The sequence below is a fragment of the Cyprinus carpio genome, chromosome B7 (assembly GCF_018340385.1).
Source record: "Cyprinus carpio isolate SPL01 chromosome B7, ASM1834038v1, whole genome shotgun sequence".
NCBI classification, from domain to species: domain Eukaryota; kingdom Metazoa; phylum Chordata; class Actinopteri; order Cypriniformes; family Cyprinidae; genus Cyprinus; species Cyprinus carpio.
Window position 1 is genome coordinate 41,372,794 of NC_056603.1, and position 21,006 is coordinate 41,393,799.

A 21,006-nucleotide genomic window follows, 5' to 3' on the forward strand; every position below is an offset into this window, starting at 1 on the left:
AGATATTCTCAAAGGGCAGCATGTCATGCACTTAATGTAAAAAATGCGCTTAAAGGACACAAAACAGACCATTTATAGACTGACTATAATGCATCCAAATGGGAAATTATATAAATTTGTAGGCATTTTCTCAAATTTTGCACATAAACATCAAAGCACAAATTCTTTCAGGAAATATTTTTACAAACAAAAATCATAAAATAAGCTCTCAATTACTTGAAACCGCAAGGCAACTCTCAGATGTACTCACCTTTGAACTCAGAAATGAGATGAAATTGGCAGAGTAAAGAGATTTTTTTATTATTTGATGCCCGCAATAGAACACAATCTTCTTTACTGTTTGAAAACACATTCGAATATAAGAGAGTCAGCCAACATATTCTCAAAGGGCAGCGCATCATGCATCTTCACATACAAAACGTCAGAATAAAATACAAAATGGGCCGAAAAGATATAAAAATAGACCATTTGTAGACTGACTATGATGCAGCCAAGTGGTAAACTATATGCATTTTTAGGTATTTTCTCACATAAACATTAAAACACAAACTCTTTCAGGAACTATTTTTACAAACTGTACCTTTCAGATCAAAATCATAAAATAAGAGATTCACAGTTACAGGTAAAAGTCCAATTTGTAGTCTCTGAGAAGGGAATCTCGCTACACAGTAGTTTCATGGTTCCACAAGCCAGTCTTAATATTCCCAGAACTCTCCACGTTCAGGGGCGACAAATTCTGTAGCCTCTCAGAGTCTTTGGCAGGTCCGTTTTGGCACGCTAAGTTCAACCCGTAAGACTTGGGCTGCACCTCCAGTTCAACAGGGAGGGGCTGTTTTGGACAGTCTCTAGTTTGGCTGTTGACGTCAGTCCCCGATCCGTCCCCTCCTCCGACTAAGCCTCCATTACTGACACCGTTCCCCAGGCTGTTGCTGAGCCCGTGCCCAAAACTGTTATTGGGGCGGACGCCTCCACCTTTGGCGAGGTGGCGCGAGCGGCGGGGCACACTGGTGCTGGCGTCGCTGCTGTCCTGCTGAAGTTGGCTCTGCTGGCGCTCCCGGTAAGCCAAATACGCCGCCCGTCGGCTGTTACGGGCCTGCAGGCTCTCGTGATGATGGTGGCGCTTGTGCGGGACGCTTTGCACGCTGCCCTCCACGCTGGTGGGAACGTCGTACGAATACTCACGCAAAACCGTGAGCCTACTGGCCCGATGTGCTCTCGCACGGTTCTTGTGGTGTCGCCCCGAATGCCCGTTGATGTTTGTGATGCCCGTTCCTGACAGATTGTTGTTGTTGACCGAATTCGGCCGATATTGGACCTCAACAGGTGCGATGTGCATCTTAATCTCATTGTCGACTGAATGTTCAGTCAAGCTGTTGTCCAATAACGCCATCCCATTGGCCGTAGAAGGGGCTGCTTTGCATTGAGCCGCTTCCACTTGCAGATTGGTCAGTTTACAGCCTTGGGTGGAGTTGCGGACGCTCGGCGCGCTCTTATTGGTGCACGAGGATTCAGCGCTGCTGGCTGGACACTTCGCAGTTTCGCCGTTTCCCCTTGCTGTCAAGACAGAGCCTCCGGCTCCTGCGACTGGCAAAAGCAGGGAATCGATCTGTACAGCGTAGTTGCGGCGAACCAGGCAACAAGCTCGTGACCAATGGTGCCGCATGTCCTGACGGTTCACGCAGTGGTGTGCCACAAGAAACGCCCCGAGAGCCAAAGCAGCGGTGCCGAAGAGGCAGGCGAACACCAAATCTGCCGGATGCTCCTGGGACACCGCAAGAGCACCAAACACCCACAGAGCAACATAAAGCACAAGAGACCCTGCCACGCCGATGAGTTGGGCCACAAAAGTATGTTCGTTCTCCAGAGCCGACATCGGGACCGGTTGCGCTGCGGACGAGGACTCCAGGTGGGCCGGTGTGATTTCAGTTGCTTCAGCCACAGAAAGGTGCTGCTGCTCCTCAGACAGTTCCTTGAGCTCGAAGCGGCGCTCGGGGTGCCGGCGGAGCTGAACGAGGATGCTGAGGAAGTACATGCAGTCCACGAAAACGATGAAGGCAGCCGGGCCGTAAAACGCACCAAGACTAGGTTCCCATGCCATCCAGCAGCTGCGGAAGGACAACAGATGCTTTTTAAAGTCTATAGAAATGAAACATCACCCTATTTATTTTCTAAATGCATGTTATTGTGAGCCATTTGTTTGTGTTTCAACAATTTTGCTGACTTCGTAGAAAATACAGAGTTCTCTCTGATGATGTATGCTGGACTTCTCCAAAAATTTTGTCCATTTTTAGGGGTGCACGATAAATATCGGCCGATAATTAATGCGCATCTCGTCAGTAAAGCTGGTTCTCTAATCAGTGGTAAATTCCATCAGGTGCATAAATTCACATAGAGCAGCTGTTACTACACAGAGCCGTTGTTAACTGACAAGCTGCGCAAATCCACACTGATAATGAACGTGGATTTGTGCAGCTTGTCAGTTAACAATGGCTCTGTGTTTATTATCGGCCGATATTTATCGTGCACCCCTATCCATTTTAACCTGCCCCTTTCTTACAACAACTGCAAGCTCATTCTGAATTTAACGCTTATTTTGCTGTTTCACACTCAAAAAACTAATATGCCTTCATAAATACATTCAGATAAGGCCATTTGATTACAACACAAATTGTATTGGTTGATTATTTCACATAATATAATGATGATTCTGGTCACCCTTTATTTTAATCTGCTGATACTTAGTGTAATTACACTATAACAAATAAGTAAAATTAATTAGCAACATGTGCTTACTATAAGTTTAGGGTTTTTAGTATTAGTTGCTTGTAATTATAAATTATTTACTGTTATTACTATTTCAAATACCTATAAAATATGTAAAAAAAAAAAAAAAAAAAAAAAAAAAAAAAGGCATGTTAAAATATAGCATTAAGATGATTAATAATGTAGACTAATTTTACATTTTTTATTGCCATATCTGCAAATACTGTATCCATGGCAATAATAATAATAATAATAATAATAATAATAATAATAATAATAATAATAATAATAATAATATGCTGTTATAACTGTTCACATTAAACATTAATCTAGGGCTGTTCAATTATAACAAAAAATCTAAACGGTTTATTATTTCCAATGATATTATAATAGTGATAATTATTAATTATGCAATTATTATTTTTTGTCCAATCAGCAAAGATTATATTGAGGACAATAACAATAATTACATAAACATTTATTTTATACAACATCAGCATCAGAATTTTCATCTATTGCAATAATAATAATAACAATAATAATTAGTTATGTTTTTAATGTTGTTCAATAGAACTGACAATATAACACTGATGTTGTGCTGGTATGTCTGTGATGTACTTTAAGACTTCAAGTCTACACATCTAAAACTAGCTGAGAACTTTTTTCCTGAGAGCTACTTTATTGCTGTTTTATACTTCAGTAAATCAATGTCACATTGTCCTACTTGGCAGCATTAAAAAACCAAAAAGAAATTTAAATCGTGCATAAAATATTACACAGAACAGCGCGAGAACACTCCCATCCCGTTATAAATCACCGCAGCTGTCACTCACTGCAGGTCTGCTCTCCAAGAAGTAGTTTTTACAATAAGTATACATCAGTTCTAAAGTTTACACTAGTGGTATCAAGGGCTTCATCTTATCAGAAAAGTAAAACACTTGTGAGGCACTTCTGAGTTCTGTGATGCTCAGCAGAGCGTTTTTTCTTTTGTCACGGTAGCGTGAGATTAATTAAACCCCAAAGATCTCAGATGGTCTGGATTTTTAAATTAAACCATGCTGTTACACAATCCAAACAGCTGTCACAAGTGAAAGAAGGGAAATGGGAAGCCAACACACACACAAGGTGGGAAGCCAAAAATAGAGCACCATAATTAGGTTCACACAGCTTCAGAAGGTCTAAAACTTCTCTCTCCTCCATAAAGTATTATTCTGCACTTTACAGAGCATGGGCATTAGGCTCCAGCGATAGCAAAAGTAATTTCTTATGACAGAGAAAGACTATGAAATGACACGAAGTGTTCACAGGGGATTTGAAAAGCGCCTTTAGGCAGATACAGGCTGGATCTCTACAGTCTGTCGTTAATAGCAACAAAGTTAAGGAAACATATTACACCACTGCATTTTGTCTCAAATAGTTTACATGAATCCAAACACAAGAGTCTAACTGATTACACAAAATCTGTAAATTACAATCTATATCTATATCTATATATATATATATATATATATATATATATATATATATATATATATATATAGTCCTCTAGCTTGAATTTAATTTCAAAGGGATAGTTAAAAAGCACCTTAACCTCTAATACTTACTAAGGTGCATTGACTTGACTGCCGTAGTTTTTGATGTTAGCTGCAGCTGTTATTCCACACACAATGATCGGTATGCCTCCACCTATTAAGTAGAATCTGTAGAAAGAAAAAAATAACAACAAGAGTTACTAAACTTAATTAGTAAGGTATTATATATCCTCATGTTAGAGCATTATTGCTGGAATACAGTACATGACTTTATAAGATCTGAACATATTTTAAAACACGAGGTTTCATACACTGGCTCTGACTTTGGCAACAAGTGTCGATGTATATCCACTATCCAGACTGCAAATCATAGCAAAATTTGGGTAAAAGCTGTGTTGTGTATTCCAGACTTAAAGGGATATTTCACAAAATAAAAATAAAAATAAAAAATAAAATAAAATTGTATGTATATATATATATATATATATATATATATATATAAAATCAAATCAAATTCTGTCATCTCCAGTGTTGCTCATGGGAACTAAATCTATTAAAAATAAATTGCAATAATTGACAAAGCTTAAACTAAAATAAAATACAAATATTAGATGATAAACTTAAGAAAACAGAAAATTTGAAATTTTGCGTTGGCAACTAACTCAAATTCATTTTAAGCACTAAATTTATTTTAAAAAATTACAAAATAAAAGTTAAAAAGAAATATTATATATTAATATTATTATATAGTATAAAATGAAAAATGTGCAAACATTTAAACAAAAATCTAAATAAAAACTGAAAATATAAAAATAAATACTAATTTTAAATATTAATAAATGCTGTATAAATGAGGTCAATTGATTACCCATTTGACTATCCTGTAAATACTCGTGTTTCTGTGCCCTAACATAGTTATGAGACTGGATACTATTATAATACTACACAAAAATCCTAAAACAATACTAGTCATAATTCACTCATCCTGTGTGACTTACTTTCATAAAAAGAAGATTTTGAGACATGTCTATGTGATTTTATGTTGTCCATACAATAGACACAATGGTCACTAAAACTCAAAACTCTCTGGTTACCAATATATATATATATAGTTCTGGAACGACATGAGGGTGAGTAAATGACAGAACTTTATTTTTAAGTGAACGATCCCTATAAGGCACATCATTCTAAAATTCATGGACAATTTCCCAAACACAGTCCTGCTTTCTGTTGCATATTTACTGACACCAAGTGGTCAGCAGGAGAAGATCATTTAAAACCCACAGTCTTGCCTTTTGAGCAATTTAAGTGTCAAATTAATGTTCCTTAAAATAGATCACAGCATGTGTGCTTTCTCATATATCGATCATATAAATACCGATATATACAGATTCACATATTATTCATATAAATGATTAACCATTTATAGCTATTATATGATTTTTGCACAGTATTTTCCTCCTCCTCATTCATTACCTCAGCATAGGTCTGGGTGGAGGCGGAGGCTCGTCCAGCTCCTCGTAGCGTTTGGCCTTCCGCGTCACCTGTTTGTAGATGTTGCGTGCCGTTACGCCGGACCACAATGCTGTAGCCAGTGTAGAGTAATGCAACACAATCCCCACCTTCAGGACACGACATTAGAAAACATAAGAGCTCTCCTCAAGGACAACAAAAATGCTAATATTCTCAAAACAGTAATGTGATCTTGACAGCAGTACTGCAGGTCTGCCTATAAACTGAGAACCTTTTATGAAGATTATGTAAATATTGTCACCCAAACTCTGTATATACACAGAAAAGCAGGCACATACCGCTTGACAAACACTTGCACTGTGCGTTTGGTTGATGCCGCCCACAAACACAGCACAGGTGAGGAGCATATGTGAGCACAGGTTAACCAGCATGTGCCAGCATTTCTTACTCACACGCACCGACCTGCGAACACATGAAATATCGCATTAAAACCAGCATATATACAGCTTAAAGGTATAGGACACCCAAAAATGAAAATTTGCTGTTAACTTAATCACCCTCAGGCCATCCAAGATGTACTCGTTTTTTTTTAGGTAAAATCTGAAATTGTGGTCCTTAGTGATTCATCAAATGCAAGTCAGTGGCTACCGTCACTTTGGTAGTCAAAAAGCAGGCAACACAAAATTAATACACGCGGCTCCAGATGATATACACTAGTCAACATTTGAAGTGCATCAAAACCTTTCATCGAAGTTGCACTAAACCTAAAACCAAAATGCGTTTGTCTTAGAACAACTTTCTGATCCACTTCCAACTGATTCTCATGAATCAAAACGATCGGTCTGTGCATGAAACTTAATATTATTTACAACATTATTAGATGTAATCCATAGCTTCAGACAAATGGGTTTTTTCTGCAAAATGAATCTTTTGGACAGTTTGTTGCAATGAACTGGTTCAAATATCCAATTCACCTGTTCATTTACATTTGATGTCACTTAAAGGCAGTTATATTAATAAAGCACCCAATAATAACGTGCATATTTTACTTAACACTAATGAAAACCTTCTACTGGAGTACTGGTGATAATGTTGTAAATACTATTCAATTTCTTGCCAAACCAATTGTTTTGCTTCATAAGAACCCAAAGTATCGTCAGGAGCCACAGGTATTCATTTTGTTTCAGCTGCTGTGTGTTTTTTTGGCTCTCAAAATGACGGTAGCCATTGACTTGCATTTATGAATAACCAAGGACCACAGTTTCAGCTAGAAAACGTCTTTAATCTTCTACTAAAGAAAAAAAAATACTTACATCCTGGATGGACTGAGAGTGAGTAAATTATCGGCAAATTTTCAATTTTTGGGTGAACTGTTCCTTTAAAAATAAACTTTACACCAGCGCTTACTTGTGGTGGTAGATGTAGCTGACTATGACTGACAGCAGGCAGAGCACCAGGATGATGGCTGTGGCGTAGATAACAGGGTGAAGAGGTTCGAAGCAGTACGCGTCGTTCCCGGTCCTGTTCAGATCCTGTTAGACAAGAGTATTTCAGCGGATTATATCTGCGAATGCATTTCAACAGCCAATAATTAGGATTTTTTTTCTTGTTCTGGAAGGGTGGGTGTTGAGGATGTGTGAAAAAAGATCTAATCACAAACAGGTCTAGAGTCAAAGGCTCACGGTACACATCAACCATGAAGGAAAATCAGAAGAAAATTGCACAGCAGATCAATCCAGCACTAAAAAAACCTCAAGTGATTACATGACAAGAGGATGATGGGAACAGTGCAATCCATTACCTATCCTGCAGATCCTTATTGTTACTTCTGGCTGCTATCAGAGTCACACAGCAGCATCATAAACAGTATTTCACACATGGACTCTATCATGTAATGCATTTATATGTACAGTAAATACTGCTCACTGCTTTCGTATTTCTTATATACTATCATAGTATTTATTAGTATTTTTGAATTAGCTTTTAAAAAAGTTTGCTATGATTTTTTTCCCCATTTGTTCTTACTATTTCTTTTTAGCTTTATTTTTATTTCAGTTTTAGTGATTTTAGTGATACTTCAAGGCAGCATTTCTAATATTTTAATATTTTATAACCTTTTAGTGTTTTTCTCCTATTTAGCCTTAATTTAATTTTAGTTGTAGAAATTTTAGCACTTTACTTTTATTTCCAAAGTTGTCAATGCAACATTTCTAATTATATGCATTATTTCAATTAACAATTATTTTTATAATAATTTGATTAAGAGCTTGTCATATTTTCTTTACATTTTATATATATATATACATACAAAAAAAGAAAAAAAACATGATATGATCGGTTGTCATTTATATTACTATTTTAACTTATTTTACATCAGTTTGTGCTTTATTTCAATTATTTTTTTTATTACTAGTTTGAATATATATATACACATATATACATATACACACACACACATATATATATATATACATATATATACATATACATATATATACATATACATATATATACACATATATATATATATATATATATATATATATATATATATATATATCATATGTATATATATATACACACATACACACACACACACACACATATATAGATATATATATATATATATACACACACACTCACCTTACTACTTTTTTTTTTTCCACTCTTATATCATTAATGACCACTATGATGTTTCTCTCAGTATGGACCACAAAAGGAATTGTCCAGCAATATGTTCAGACTCTTTCCATAGACATTCAAAAAACAAAAAAACAAAAAGCACTATAAAAGTACTACAAGCAGCATGTGTGCCAAGTCTTCGAAAGCCCTACAATAGTTTGTTATGAAGAAGAGACTGAAATGCACGCCTGGTTTGTCTCTCTCACCATCAGTAAAGCGTAGTTGTTCAGTGAATGGCAGGACATTGTGGTGAAGTTGTCGTCCTGATGGAGGATCCGGCAGCCGTCGCTCTGCCAGCCGCCCTGTCCTCCCAGCAGACTGAAGTTCCAGAAGGAGGGAACAGCGTCCGAGCCGTGCAGGAAGCGCCGCAGGGTCACGTTCACTGGACTCTGCAGGTTCTTCAGCGGGAAGCCCTCTAAACAACAGCAGAGTGGATGCTTAATCAGTTCGTCTTACAAAACACAACAGTTCTGGTTGTGGACCATCTTTGATAGTACACTCGTAGAAATAAAGGTTATTATTCACATTTATGGTTCCATGAGGAACCTTTAGCATCCGTAGAACCTTTCCATTCCACAGGAGGTTCTTTCTAGTGGAAAAGGTTCTTTAGATTATTAAAATGTTCTTCAAACTAAGAAAAAAAAGGTTCTTTTAAGAACTGTTCACTAAAAGGTTCTTTGGGGAACAAAAATGGTTCTTCTATGGCCTTTTCAAACCATTGTTCTTAAGAGTGTATGATAAAAATACAGTTCATCACTGACTAGCCAACTAAACGCTTAGTTAGGAAGAAAACACATTAAATCCACGTGCATCGCTTGTATTGAGAGACAATGTGAATATTGCCAGTAGTCCAGTGGCAGATCATGGACAGTCGGTCCATATGAGATTCTTCTAAACTCTGCAGCTTTACATGGGATTGCAATCTCTTTCTGCTCCACTTAGGCCTCTGGTTGAAATCAATCAGTTTTTCCTAGCAGCTCCCTGTGCTGTAGTTTGCCGCCCCCTCACACTTCAGCTGCTCTCCAGCAGCATTATTGCTCTGTTCATGACACGATGCCTCTTTACCCGCTTGAAGCCAAAATGGGGGTGGGATGTATTATAATAGTGGTTGTTTATGTTCAGTAGATGATATCATAAAAGAAGAACAATGTTGTAAAAAAAAAAAAAAAAAAAAAAAAAAAATCAAAGTTGTAAATAAAACAAATACTAGAGTATGTTTTACCAGAAAATATATTGTCACTCTTTCCATTTCAAAGTTTCATGTTTCATTCAGTGTGTTATTTGCAATATTTGAATTCAAAAAGTAAACAAATTCTACACCATTTTTTTTTTCCCAGTGCAGTCATGTGGGTTTTTTTTCTATGCAATTCTGACCTGGTGCAACATTTTCTAGAAAAAAAAAAAAAAATATTATTTGCAATAGCACTTTTTTGATTTATTTAAAAACTTACAAGGCATAATTAAACTTTTATTACCCACGGTAAGTTACACTTCTGCACTAGTGTTATTTTAGTATCACTGACACACTAATACAGTTCTTGTTAAAGTTTTGAATTAGATTTTATTTTTTAATGTCCTGTTTTCACTTTTAGTCAAACTTTTGCTGTAGATTTTTTTTGTCAATTCATTTGTTTTTTTTAATAGATCTATATAGTTTTTCGATACATGTCCATTAGCTTACGTTAATTAATGCATTAATCTGCATTAACTGTTGTAGCCATTTAAGCAAATTTCTTTTTCTGTTTTATATTTATGTTTAAATAATATTTGTTTGTGTTTTGTTTCAGTTTAATATGTTAATTATGAAAGAAGTTTGTGTAATTTGTGAATTTCATAAAGTGAGTGGTAATGAATTGAACGGCAAGGGAGAAATTTTTGACCACTTCATACGTTTCTTTGGGGAAAATCCCTTTTTTGAACAAATTTCATTTTGTATAATTAGTATCTTAATTTTGATATAATTTTTGTTGATTAACTTTCAAAATCAAATAATCAAATAACTATTAACTAACTATTAACTGCGACTTTTGCCTCAATGAACTACAAATTTGCCACCTATTAATAGCTAGTAAGTTGGTTAAGTTTAAGTGTGGGGTAGAATTTAGGGAACTGAAATATGCAGAATAATGCATTAATTGGTGCTTTATAAGTACTTATAAACAGCCAATATGCTAGTATTATGTATAATAATAAGCAAATACTTAATAGTGTGAATTGGTCCTTAAAATAAAGTGTGAACATTTTTTAATCATTATTTTATTTGCTTTGGTAATTAGCTGAAATAAAACCAGTTTAAGTGTTTATTTTGATTCTGTTTATTTTATTTTAAGCAGTTTTGAAGTAGTTTTAGTTAAATATAATAACCCTGCTCTGTATACGACTAAGACATGCACTTCAGTAACACTTACTATTATACTGAAGTCACATGATTTGTCTGTCTCTCTGACCATTGTATTTTATTTAGCTTTCTAGCCAGGTAGAAATATTGTATAACATCAACAATGAGGAGTGTGATCTCGCCCGAGGCGTTGAGTGTGTTCTTACCGATCTTTGTGAGGATCACAGGTGTGACCACACTCCTCCTCTTACTGCCGTCGCTCAGGAGGGTGGAGTTACCCGTCGGAGGAAAGAGTTTGCCGTTGCGGAAGGCCAGCAGGTGTAGCTTGTAGACGGCTTCATCAGCCTGACCTGAGCTTCCCAGAGACGAGAAGAGAGACGGTGGAAGCTGCAGAGACGCCTCCACGATAGTGTTCTGCAGACGTGGAGATGCAATAACGTTACTGTCAGAACATGATGGATATGTTTCTGCTTCCACAGCTTTATTGGAGTTCTCGCTTTGAAGAAGCGCTCGCCTTATAGGTTATGACAAATCAAGTGTATAGGTACAGGAAGTAGGCTTGCTGTGATAGAAAGTGTTAAGCCGCAACTCCTGTTATGCCACTCGCCCACTGCGGCATCGTTTAGATTTTTTATAGTAATAAAAATCATTTAGTTCAGACACTGCAATTAAAAACTGAACACAGTCGCATCATGGATCAGATTTCATTTATCACGTGAGGAGAGTGAGGTGAGACAGACAAGACGATAGCGAATTATTTAGTTTTGAAACGAAAGGCAAAAGCACCTGTTAGGAAATATTTTGGATTTTGAAAAGCCTGTTGACTTTTGCCGTTTATCTAAGGTGATTTCTGAAGTTTTTCTAAACATTTGTTTCTTATTTAATTGATTCCACAGTGTTTGTTGATTTTTACTTTATTTAAACATCAAGGTGTATGCCGTGCCTCAAAGCGTTCTTATTCGTTTTGCTAATTAACATTCTACATTTCTTAGGTTCCACAGTGTTTACTTATTTTCAGTTTTGTATACCTATTTAAACTTTGTGCACGTTATTTGTTTTTTTATATTAGGCATAGCCTATAAGCATGGTGTATTTTTATCCGTTTTGTTAATAATAGTTCTATGTTTACATTGTATTTTGTTGTTGCTCGATTGACGCTGAATTGCAGCTAATTTGAAAGTGAAAGTAATATAAGCACGCCACATTTACAAGCTATTTAAACTTATTTATTTATTCACTTTTAACGCCATGCCAGCATTAAGGCTATTTTCATGGTGATCTCAGAATAAATTACACAAGGTATACAATTTACAAAAAGTTATAAAAGTCATTTAAAATCTACACTAGACAAAAACCATAAAATACATTCAGGTGATACATTTTTAAATAAATCCGTTAAACACACCTCTGAATAAAACCAGTCTCTATTTACATTAAAAACAGTACAATCCAATAAAATATGCTTTGCAATCATGTTAGTTTGGCAAGTAAGGCATGATGGTGGTTCTTCACCTTTTAATAAATATCCATGTGTAAGTCTTGTACGACCTAAAAGACACCTTGTAAAAACAACTTGGTCACACCTAGAGGTAAAATTAAAAAAAAAAAAAAATCGTAAACTAGGATGTTCATATAGCTTATTTTCATGACATTTATCCCATTCCATCTGCCACATGTCATTAATATAAGAGTTTATCACAGGTTTGACATCACAAAAAGAAATATTCAGCTTGAGTGCTTCTTTTGCAGTGATATCTGCTTTCCAAGCTATTCATAAGCGAAGGAAAGCAAGGAAAAGACAGTGATGCTTGTATTATCGGTGCTGTCACATTTAACCGGTGGGAAAATGTCCTCACCGTCACAACCCTAACAGGAAGTGCCTGAGACGAAATGCTTACTTTGAGAGCCAGTGCAGACAGGTTGCTGGTCACGTTGCATTTGAAGCTGAGCTGTCGCTCCGGGTTGATGTCGGGGTCTCTGGGAGAGAAATGGGCCACGGGCGTGCGCTCCGGTGAGAGCTTCTGGAACAGAGTGCAGGTCATTCCATTGAAGCTGCTGGCCTTGATGGCATGAGCCTCCAGAGCAATGTTGTGAGAGTTCTGGTGAAACAGATGAGAATAAAGAAGAATGTTACAATATCATTCACACCAGGTCTCCTTCAAACTACTCTATAACAATCTATACTTTGATACTTTTATTCAGCGAGGATGCATTAAATTGGTAAAAAGTGACAGCATTTATACTGTCACAAAAGATTTTGTTTGTAATAATAAATAACATACTTATTTTGGTCATGTTTTATTGGAAATCACTTTTGCTGTTATTGAGGTGGGATCTGGTTGAGGTTAGTGACAGGTTTGGTGATTTGGTTAGGTTTAAGGGCTAGAAGCGGATTTAAAAGATGTAAATACAGAAATTAATTACAGATGTAATTACATCCAGGTATTATTTAGATTTAATTTCAATGTCAGTACATAGTAGCTAAAGACACTTGATATAAAGTGGGTCCAAGATTTCTTTTTAAAATAAATTTTAAAATGTATCACGGTTACCACATAAATATGAAAATGTCTTCAGCATTCATAATAAACAGAAATGTTTCTTGAGCAGTAAATCAGCATATGATTTCTGAAAGATCATGTGACACTGAAGACTGGCGTAATGATGCTGAAACTATTTATATTTTTTCAATATTTTAAAATATATTCATATATGAAACAGCTTTTGGAAAATGCAAAAACCTTTCACAATATTACTGTTTATCCTGTATTTTTGATCACATAATTGCAGCCTTTGAAGGCAGAAGTAGTGTAACCTATATTTTGTGTTTGAAAAATGGTTTAAAATATAAAGGGTTCAACATAAAGACAGTATATACACTTTTTTAAGTTTAAATAGGTTATATAAACTGTTCACTGCTGATAAAAAATATAATTTATTATTTTTTTAACCTGCACACATCTCGTCTAAACATATTAACCCTGTACTGTAATCAAAACATTTTTCAGCTGAAGTAATATAAGCAAGAATAAAAGCTAATTAAAAATATTAATAAGAGATAAAATCTCTTATAATCAAAAGCATGAACAGACTTTTTAAAACAGAGTCAAAATGCACAAATGAAGTGATTTTCACCCAGTACTCACAGTAGAATAGGCCAGAGCCCCGTTACTGATTCGGAGAAGGGCAATTCTCTGCAGGCACTCAACGATACGTGAGCAAGCTCGCGCCTCCCTCTGAGCCATCCATAACACTCGCTCATCAGCCAGCATCAGATTACTGGAGATATCCACCATCACATCTCCCAGCTGAGAGAGGAAATGCAGTTAGAGACGATGCAACGCATGCACAGCCACCCCACAACACTGATGATCCCTCCAGGCCCACATTATACCCACAAACACACTGCATTCTCACTCAGTGCAGTTACAAAACTGCATTCCTGAAATCAACTAAACCTGACATCACACACAGAAAAATGCTAATGAGTTCATGTTTTCCGGAAGAACTAATACGTGGTTAGTGGGATGCATCCGACTTTCCCACACTGGAGGAACGCACATTGTTAATGCTGCAACCGCTGGAGCACTAAACGGCCAACTAAATTCCTAAATAACATTACATAACTGACACAAAATCGTGAGGCAAGTGAAATTTAATAAGATGCCCTTGCAATATGTGAGATGCTGAATGACGGTACAGATCCCTGCGCAGGTGTTACATGATAACATTTCCCCTCAACACTGAGTGAAGTGCAACCTGATCCTGAAAAACTGCTTCTATTTTGCTCTGTGGCCCAGTGTCCAAATGCCTCCATTCTGATCCTATCTGCGCCTCTCCTCACTGATTGAACCGTAAAAGCCTGTTTGTTCTCCAGAGATGAGAGGAGACATGAACCCAGGTGGCCAACAGTAGCGTGGCTTTGATTGAGCTGTTGTCAACCTTTCTGACTCCCTTTGTACACAACAGCATTTATTAAGGATTTTTATTTACCCAAGCTCTTCCAGTTAAAATAAATATTGTGACTAAGAATAACACTAACAAAACTAATTTTCAGTAACTGAAATAAAGCTGAAATAAAACTAAATAATTCTTAGAAGAATACATTTAATTCAATTAGTTGCCAAGGCAGCACTTATAGTTTGTTAGTTTAAACTGAAGTACTAAAAATAAAACCAAAATTGAAATGAATAAACGAATGAAGCTTTAATTCATTTTAATTATTAATTTTCCAAATCTGGAAATAACACTTTTAAAATTCTGACTAAAAATGAACTGAAATAATGCAGAAATAAAATAAAAATATTAATATCTGATGAAAAACTTAAATGAAACCATTTGAAATGAAACATATGAAGGGCTGCATTGGTAAATAACTGAAATAGGTTTAAGCTAAAATAAAACAAAATCAGAAATGAAACAAGTAATATTAAAGCAATTTAAATATTATATTACTACATAATTTATATTTAACTATATAAAAACAAAAATCATATTATATAAATATTACTAACATAATGGTAGCTGAGAGCACATTTGAATCAGTTATTTTTCAAAATGTAAAATCTGAAGGAAAAAAAATGACACTTTTAAATTCTCAATTTTATAAAATTCTCCTAAATACCCAAGTTTTTGAAGACTGTGGGAATCCTGTTTTTTTCACTGAACAGCTGAGAATGTCAATAAAATAACAAATATCTTGATTTTTGGCTTATTTTAATGGTTGTTTTGTCATCTTTAAATTCCCTGGATCTGAGGCCTTACGTGATTTGTCTCAGAATGACTGTTTAAGTGTTTATGTAAGAAGCTGATCACAGATCAGTTAAAGTGTAAGACTTTTGCATTGCACAAAAAAAAAAAAAAAACTTATTCAGACCCTATATGACTTGATTTGATTTGACTCGCCTCTTTATACTTCTCAGCAAACTTGCCGATCTTCTCGATCATCTCGGCTACAAAGATCACATCCACCTTGTCAGAGAAGTTGGGCGCCTCTGCGGTGTAAGCCAACAGCTGCTGCGCCGTCTGAACCGCATTGGTCAGATTCAGAGGCATCTGACATACGAGAAAAAAAAAGAAATAAAATCAAAGAAAATGAGACCGACACAGAAGAATGAAATATTATGTCTGACATAAACCAATAAAACAGGTGCATGATGAGGATTAAACACAGAATACTGCACGGCTCAACCGCTTTGCCCAAAGTTACACTTATCTACCTGGTTGATGATATAAAGCACACGCGTGACGTCTTTCATATATTCACAGCGCGAGTAGTCGTCCTCTGCCCACTGTCCACTGCGGCCACATCGCCTCCACGCGCGCCGATCTTCCGCCGAGCTGCCCGAGTAAATGCCAGCTCCGCTCACCTGCCGTTTACAGGGCAAGTACGCCGTAATCCCAGCCAGTGTCCGAGGCCATCTGCACACAGACACGTTCAATACATGTTCATGCACAACAAAAGGAAGTACCAATTTGTCTGTGATGTTGCATAGAAATAAACAGCCTTAAATGGGAATATTTGTTTTCATTTAACAGAATATGCAATGAAAAAATAAGTCACAGCTTATGCTTTAATATGCATCACTTAGACCTGTTACCACTAGAGTGCAGCGAAGAGCTAAAAAATACATTGTTTTGATATCTTCAGCAACTGATTCAATAATCTAAATATATGATAATGATATTTATACTGTTTTTTGTTCTTTCAACACCTTTACTAAAGCAAAGTTTAGAATAAGGAATATTTTTCTGAAAGAAATTACTTCTTTTATTCAGTAAGAATGCATTAAATTGACCAAAAGTGACAGTGAAGACATTTATGATGCTAGAAAAGAATTCTATTTCAAATAAATGGTTTTTGTTTAACTTTGTATTCATCAAAGAATCCATGTAATCAAATAAGCAGCATACTGTTCAAAAGTGATAATAAGAAGAAATGTTTCTTGGGCAGGAAATCAGCATATGTGACCCTGGAGCACCAAACCAGTCATAAGGGTCAAGTTCTTGAACCTGAGATTTATACATCATCTGAAAATAAGCTTTCCATTGGTGTATGGTTTGTTATGATAGGACAATATTTGGCTGATAACTATTTGAAAATCTGGAATCTGAGGGTGCAAAAAAATCTAAATATTGAGAAAATCGCCTTTAAAGTTGTCCAAATGAAGTTCTTAGCAATGCATAATACTAATAAAAAATTTTTTATAAAAAAAGTGTTAATATATTTACGGTTGGAATCTTAGAAACTATCTTCATGGAACATGATCTTTACTTAATATCTTAATGATTTTTGGCATATAAAAAATGTATAATTTTGACCCATACAATGTATTGTTGGTTACTGCCATAAATATACCCCAGCGACGCAAGGTTTTGTGCTCCAGAGTCACATATCAGAATGATTTCTGAAGGATCATGTGACACTGAAGACTGGAGTAATGTTGCTGAATATTCAGCTTTCATCACAGGAATAAATTACATTTTTACATTTCTATTACAAATAAAAAAGTATTTTAAATTGTAATAATATTTCAGTTTCTTTACTCTATTTTTAATCAAATAAACACAACCTTAGTGATTAGTAGAGACGTTAAAAAACACTGAAGTTTTAGCAACTCTGTGCACAGCATCACGTGATCAGAAGTGCACTGGACTCACCTGTAGTCCCCCTTGTTGTTTGCCACCCGATCTGGCAAGCAGTATTTGGCAGAGCTCTCCAGAACCACGATGTGGACCGTCCTAGTGTTGTTTCCTCGACTGGTGCGCACGCGACACTCCCAGTTCCCAGTGAATCCCGGCTGGATGTTGGAGATGGTCAAGGCGCTGTGTGGGGACAAATCAAACGAGACAAAAACTGTTGCTCTGGGAGAAAAGTCAACATTATGAATTTAGCATAATTGAAACTAAAACAATTACAAAACTTCTGATATAAAGCTGAAAAAAAACTATATATATGAAAACCTAAAAAATAAGAAATGTGCTTTGAAAACTATGATTTTATAAATATGAAAAGTTTTTTTATATATAAATACATAAAGATTGAGAGATGTGATTTTAGATATAATTGGATAGATAGATAGATAGATAGATAGATAGATAGATAGATATATAGATAGATAGATGGTTGGTTGATATATATATAGAGATAGATAGAGAGAGAGAGAGAGAGATAGATAGATAGATAGATATAGATAGATATATATATAGAGAGAGATAGAGAGATAGAGAAGATAGATAGAGATAGATAGATAGATAGAGAAATAGATAGAGAGATAGAGAGATAGAGATAGAAAGAGAGATAGATAGATAGAAGAGAGAGATAGATAGAGAGATAGAAGATAGATAGAAAGAGATAGAGAGAGAAGAGAGAGAGATAGAGAGAAGAGAGAGAGAGAGAAAGAGAAGAAGATAGATAGATAGAAGATAAGAGAGAAGAGAGAGAGAGAGAGAGAGAAATAGATAGATAGATAGAGATAGATATAAGGATAGATAGAGAAGATAGAGAAGATAGAGAGAAAGAGAGAAGAGAAAGAGAAGAAAGAGAGATAGAAGAGATAGAGAGATAGAGAGAGAGATAGAGAGAGATAGAGAGATAGAGAGAGAGATAGAGAGATAGAGAGAGAGATAGCACCGGTATTCAAACAGATGCTTTGGGAGGATATGCATTTGTGAATTTTTATTACTTTAATTTTTATTCATTTATTCAAAGGAGAGATTTGTTTAATGCATGGTTTTTTTAGGTTATGTTTTTTTTTATATTTCAGGTGTATGTTTGGTCTCTCCTTCCCGGCTGGCTTCTATTACCTGGCTATTAAAGAGCAATTCTGCACCATGCTTTTCTCTATGTAGATGCCCTGAGTGACATCAGGCTCCACCATCTTCCCGTCCTGATACCACAGAACCTGCATGTCCTCGTCCACGAAAGAGGCCATGCACTGAAACGGCAGGCTGTCTCCCTGGAAGACGATCTGATGCTGGGACGGAGTCATCTGGAAGGAGGGAAGCTCTAGAGGAGCGTCTAAAATAGAGAAGGGAGAAAAACAAAAGAGAGAGGAAGAAAAACACATGTGGTGAGCCACAGATGACTGCTATGTGCAAAAGCTGACATTAATGAGTGATCCGAGAGCAGTTTTATTGTAGTTCTTGCACAAGCTATGATTACAAAAGTCCAAAATCAACATAAGGGGAGGCCTGGACCCAGGCTGAAGGTCTTTTATCGAAGGATTACTTCACTTTTGGTGGAGGAGAGCGTGTCTGTATTAGTAAAAGAACAGGAAATCAATGCTTTTGAGCTTTTTTCAGTAACCAATCATGTATTCTTTTCTACTAATTTAGATATTAGACTATTAGAAACTGTAATTTTACTATAAAAGATGAGAGATTTAATGTGCAATGTGTCACAGGTCATGGAAAGCTAAGGTCTGGTTACTCTTATCAGACTACATGTTGCAGAGTGTCATTAAAATATAACAAAATAAGGCACTTATCTCATTTCATCTAGTTTCTGTTTGCTAACAATTTAGGCAAAACCTGACCTGTTTGCTCATGTATGACGTTTTTTTATTGTTAACCATTTGTTATTGTTAACGATTATAAACTGTTTTCATGATTTGAAATAAAGATGTTATGTTAGCAACTAAATGAAATAAAAATACATCTATAAAAAAAGCAAATCTTAAGAAAATAACATTTTAATAAAGCTGAATAGAAATTATAAATAAAAAAATTATATTAAAAAATTATAAAATTAAATTATAAAAATTATAAAAAATATAATTTTATAAAATTAAAATAAATATTAAAATAAATGAATATTAAAATAAATGATCTCAAAGAAATTAATAAAAAAATTATTAATATTAAAATAAATTATAAAATTATAAAAATTATATATTAAAAAGATGACAAAGCACACAACAAAATTACTAAAACCTAAACTAACATTAAAAGGAAAACTGAAAATACATTAGGAAAGAGCATAATTGAATAAATAATACTAAAATAACACTGATTGTTAGAACAAAATCCTAATACATATATTTAATATTTACGATGAGAAATATAATATACACACAACAAAATTACTAATATATATATTATATAATATATATATATATAATATATATATATATATATATATATATATATAATATATATATATATATATATATATATATATATATATATATATATATATAATACAATGAATCCTAAAATAATCATAAATAATAATCATAAATACAAAAATATAAAAAGCTAATTCGCAATATTTAAAATAAATGCAATAATAAAATCAAACAATAAATAAACACTGATTATTGGAATATTAATACAAATATTTACTGATTATAATTAGAAATATATTTCATATTTTTAAGTAAACATAAACACATTATTGCTATTAATAAATTTACATTTTAATAATTTCTAACCTTTTCAAGAAAATAAAATACAAAAAACAATATTAAGACAAGAAAAATAAGAAAAGAAAAACAAGAAATAAAAATAAAACATAATTTGAAAATATCTTTAGTTTCAGTATAAAACAACAGAAGTTAGTGGAAAATCTGCACTATGATTGAGTGAGTATTCTTACCACAGGTGAGTGTTTCAGGCCTGAGCGAGGTTATCTGCTGACCCTGTAGGGAGCGAGGGAACGAGCAGCGAGTCTCCTTCACCCCTATCGCCTTCTCTCTGATCCAGACCACCAGCCATTGCAGGTTACAGTCGCACAGAAGATAAGGGCTATCAAACTCCCTAAAAATGTATACAGCATGTTCAAAAATCATAAAAAGTACATCAGAGCCAATGATAAGATCAGAAGAACATTCCTTTCTACACAGTGTGGGTCAACAGATGCATTCAATTCAGGTCTGAGGGTAAACTCTGGATGTCTCCTATCAACATGTTTAAAGACATGCCAAGTGTTACAAAACCTTATCTCGAGCGTTTCAGTTAATGAATATGAAGTTTGAACACAGCTAATAAACTTTAATAAACAGCAAACTGCATTTTATTTTAGGTGGCCATTTGTGCTTCTGTTTGCAAATTTGTGTCCAAATGATGCGAAGTAAAACAAAACACTTACAGTATTTTCAGAGAGCCAAGGCTGTCGAAAATCCCTTGAGACAGTGAAGAAAACTTGTTCTCCGAAAGGTTACTGCAGTAAAAAAGGGGGAATTAATGAGCAAAATGTACCATGCTTAATAGAAACTG

At 35.0% G+C, this 21,006-nt stretch overlaps 1 protein-coding gene across 1 annotated transcript in view; it reads right to left on the minus strand.

Moving 5' to 3' along the window:
- Positions 1 to 275: 275 nt before the first annotated feature.
- The window catches only part of LOC109052154 (adhesion G protein-coupled receptor A3), a 44,323-nt gene continuing 23,592 nt past the window's right edge, over positions 276 to 21,006 (minus strand). Inside the window, exons 5-19 of the mRNA XM_042728701.1 lie at positions 20,879 to 20,950; positions 20,387 to 20,547; positions 18,595 to 18,808; positions 17,449 to 17,613; positions 16,008 to 16,209; positions 15,694 to 15,843; positions 13,935 to 14,096; positions 12,687 to 12,887; positions 10,995 to 11,202; positions 8,657 to 8,865; positions 7,176 to 7,300; positions 6,107 to 6,230; positions 5,772 to 5,917; positions 4,368 to 4,463; positions 276 to 2,105 (exon numbers count right to left, since the gene is read on the minus strand). Coding sequence (XP_042584635.1) covers positions 662 to 2,105; positions 4,368 to 4,463; positions 5,772 to 5,917; positions 6,107 to 6,230; positions 7,176 to 7,300; positions 8,657 to 8,865; positions 10,995 to 11,202; positions 12,687 to 12,887; positions 13,935 to 14,096; positions 15,694 to 15,843; positions 16,008 to 16,209; positions 17,449 to 17,613; positions 18,595 to 18,808; positions 20,387 to 20,547; positions 20,879 to 20,950 — 3,679 coding nt within the window. The 3' untranslated portion in view covers positions 276 to 661. The remainder of the gene's footprint in view (positions 2,106 to 4,367; positions 4,464 to 5,771; positions 5,918 to 6,106; positions 6,231 to 7,175; positions 7,301 to 8,656; positions 8,866 to 10,994; positions 11,203 to 12,686; positions 12,888 to 13,934; positions 14,097 to 15,693; positions 15,844 to 16,007; positions 16,210 to 17,448; positions 17,614 to 18,594; positions 18,809 to 20,386; positions 20,548 to 20,878; positions 20,951 to 21,006) is intronic.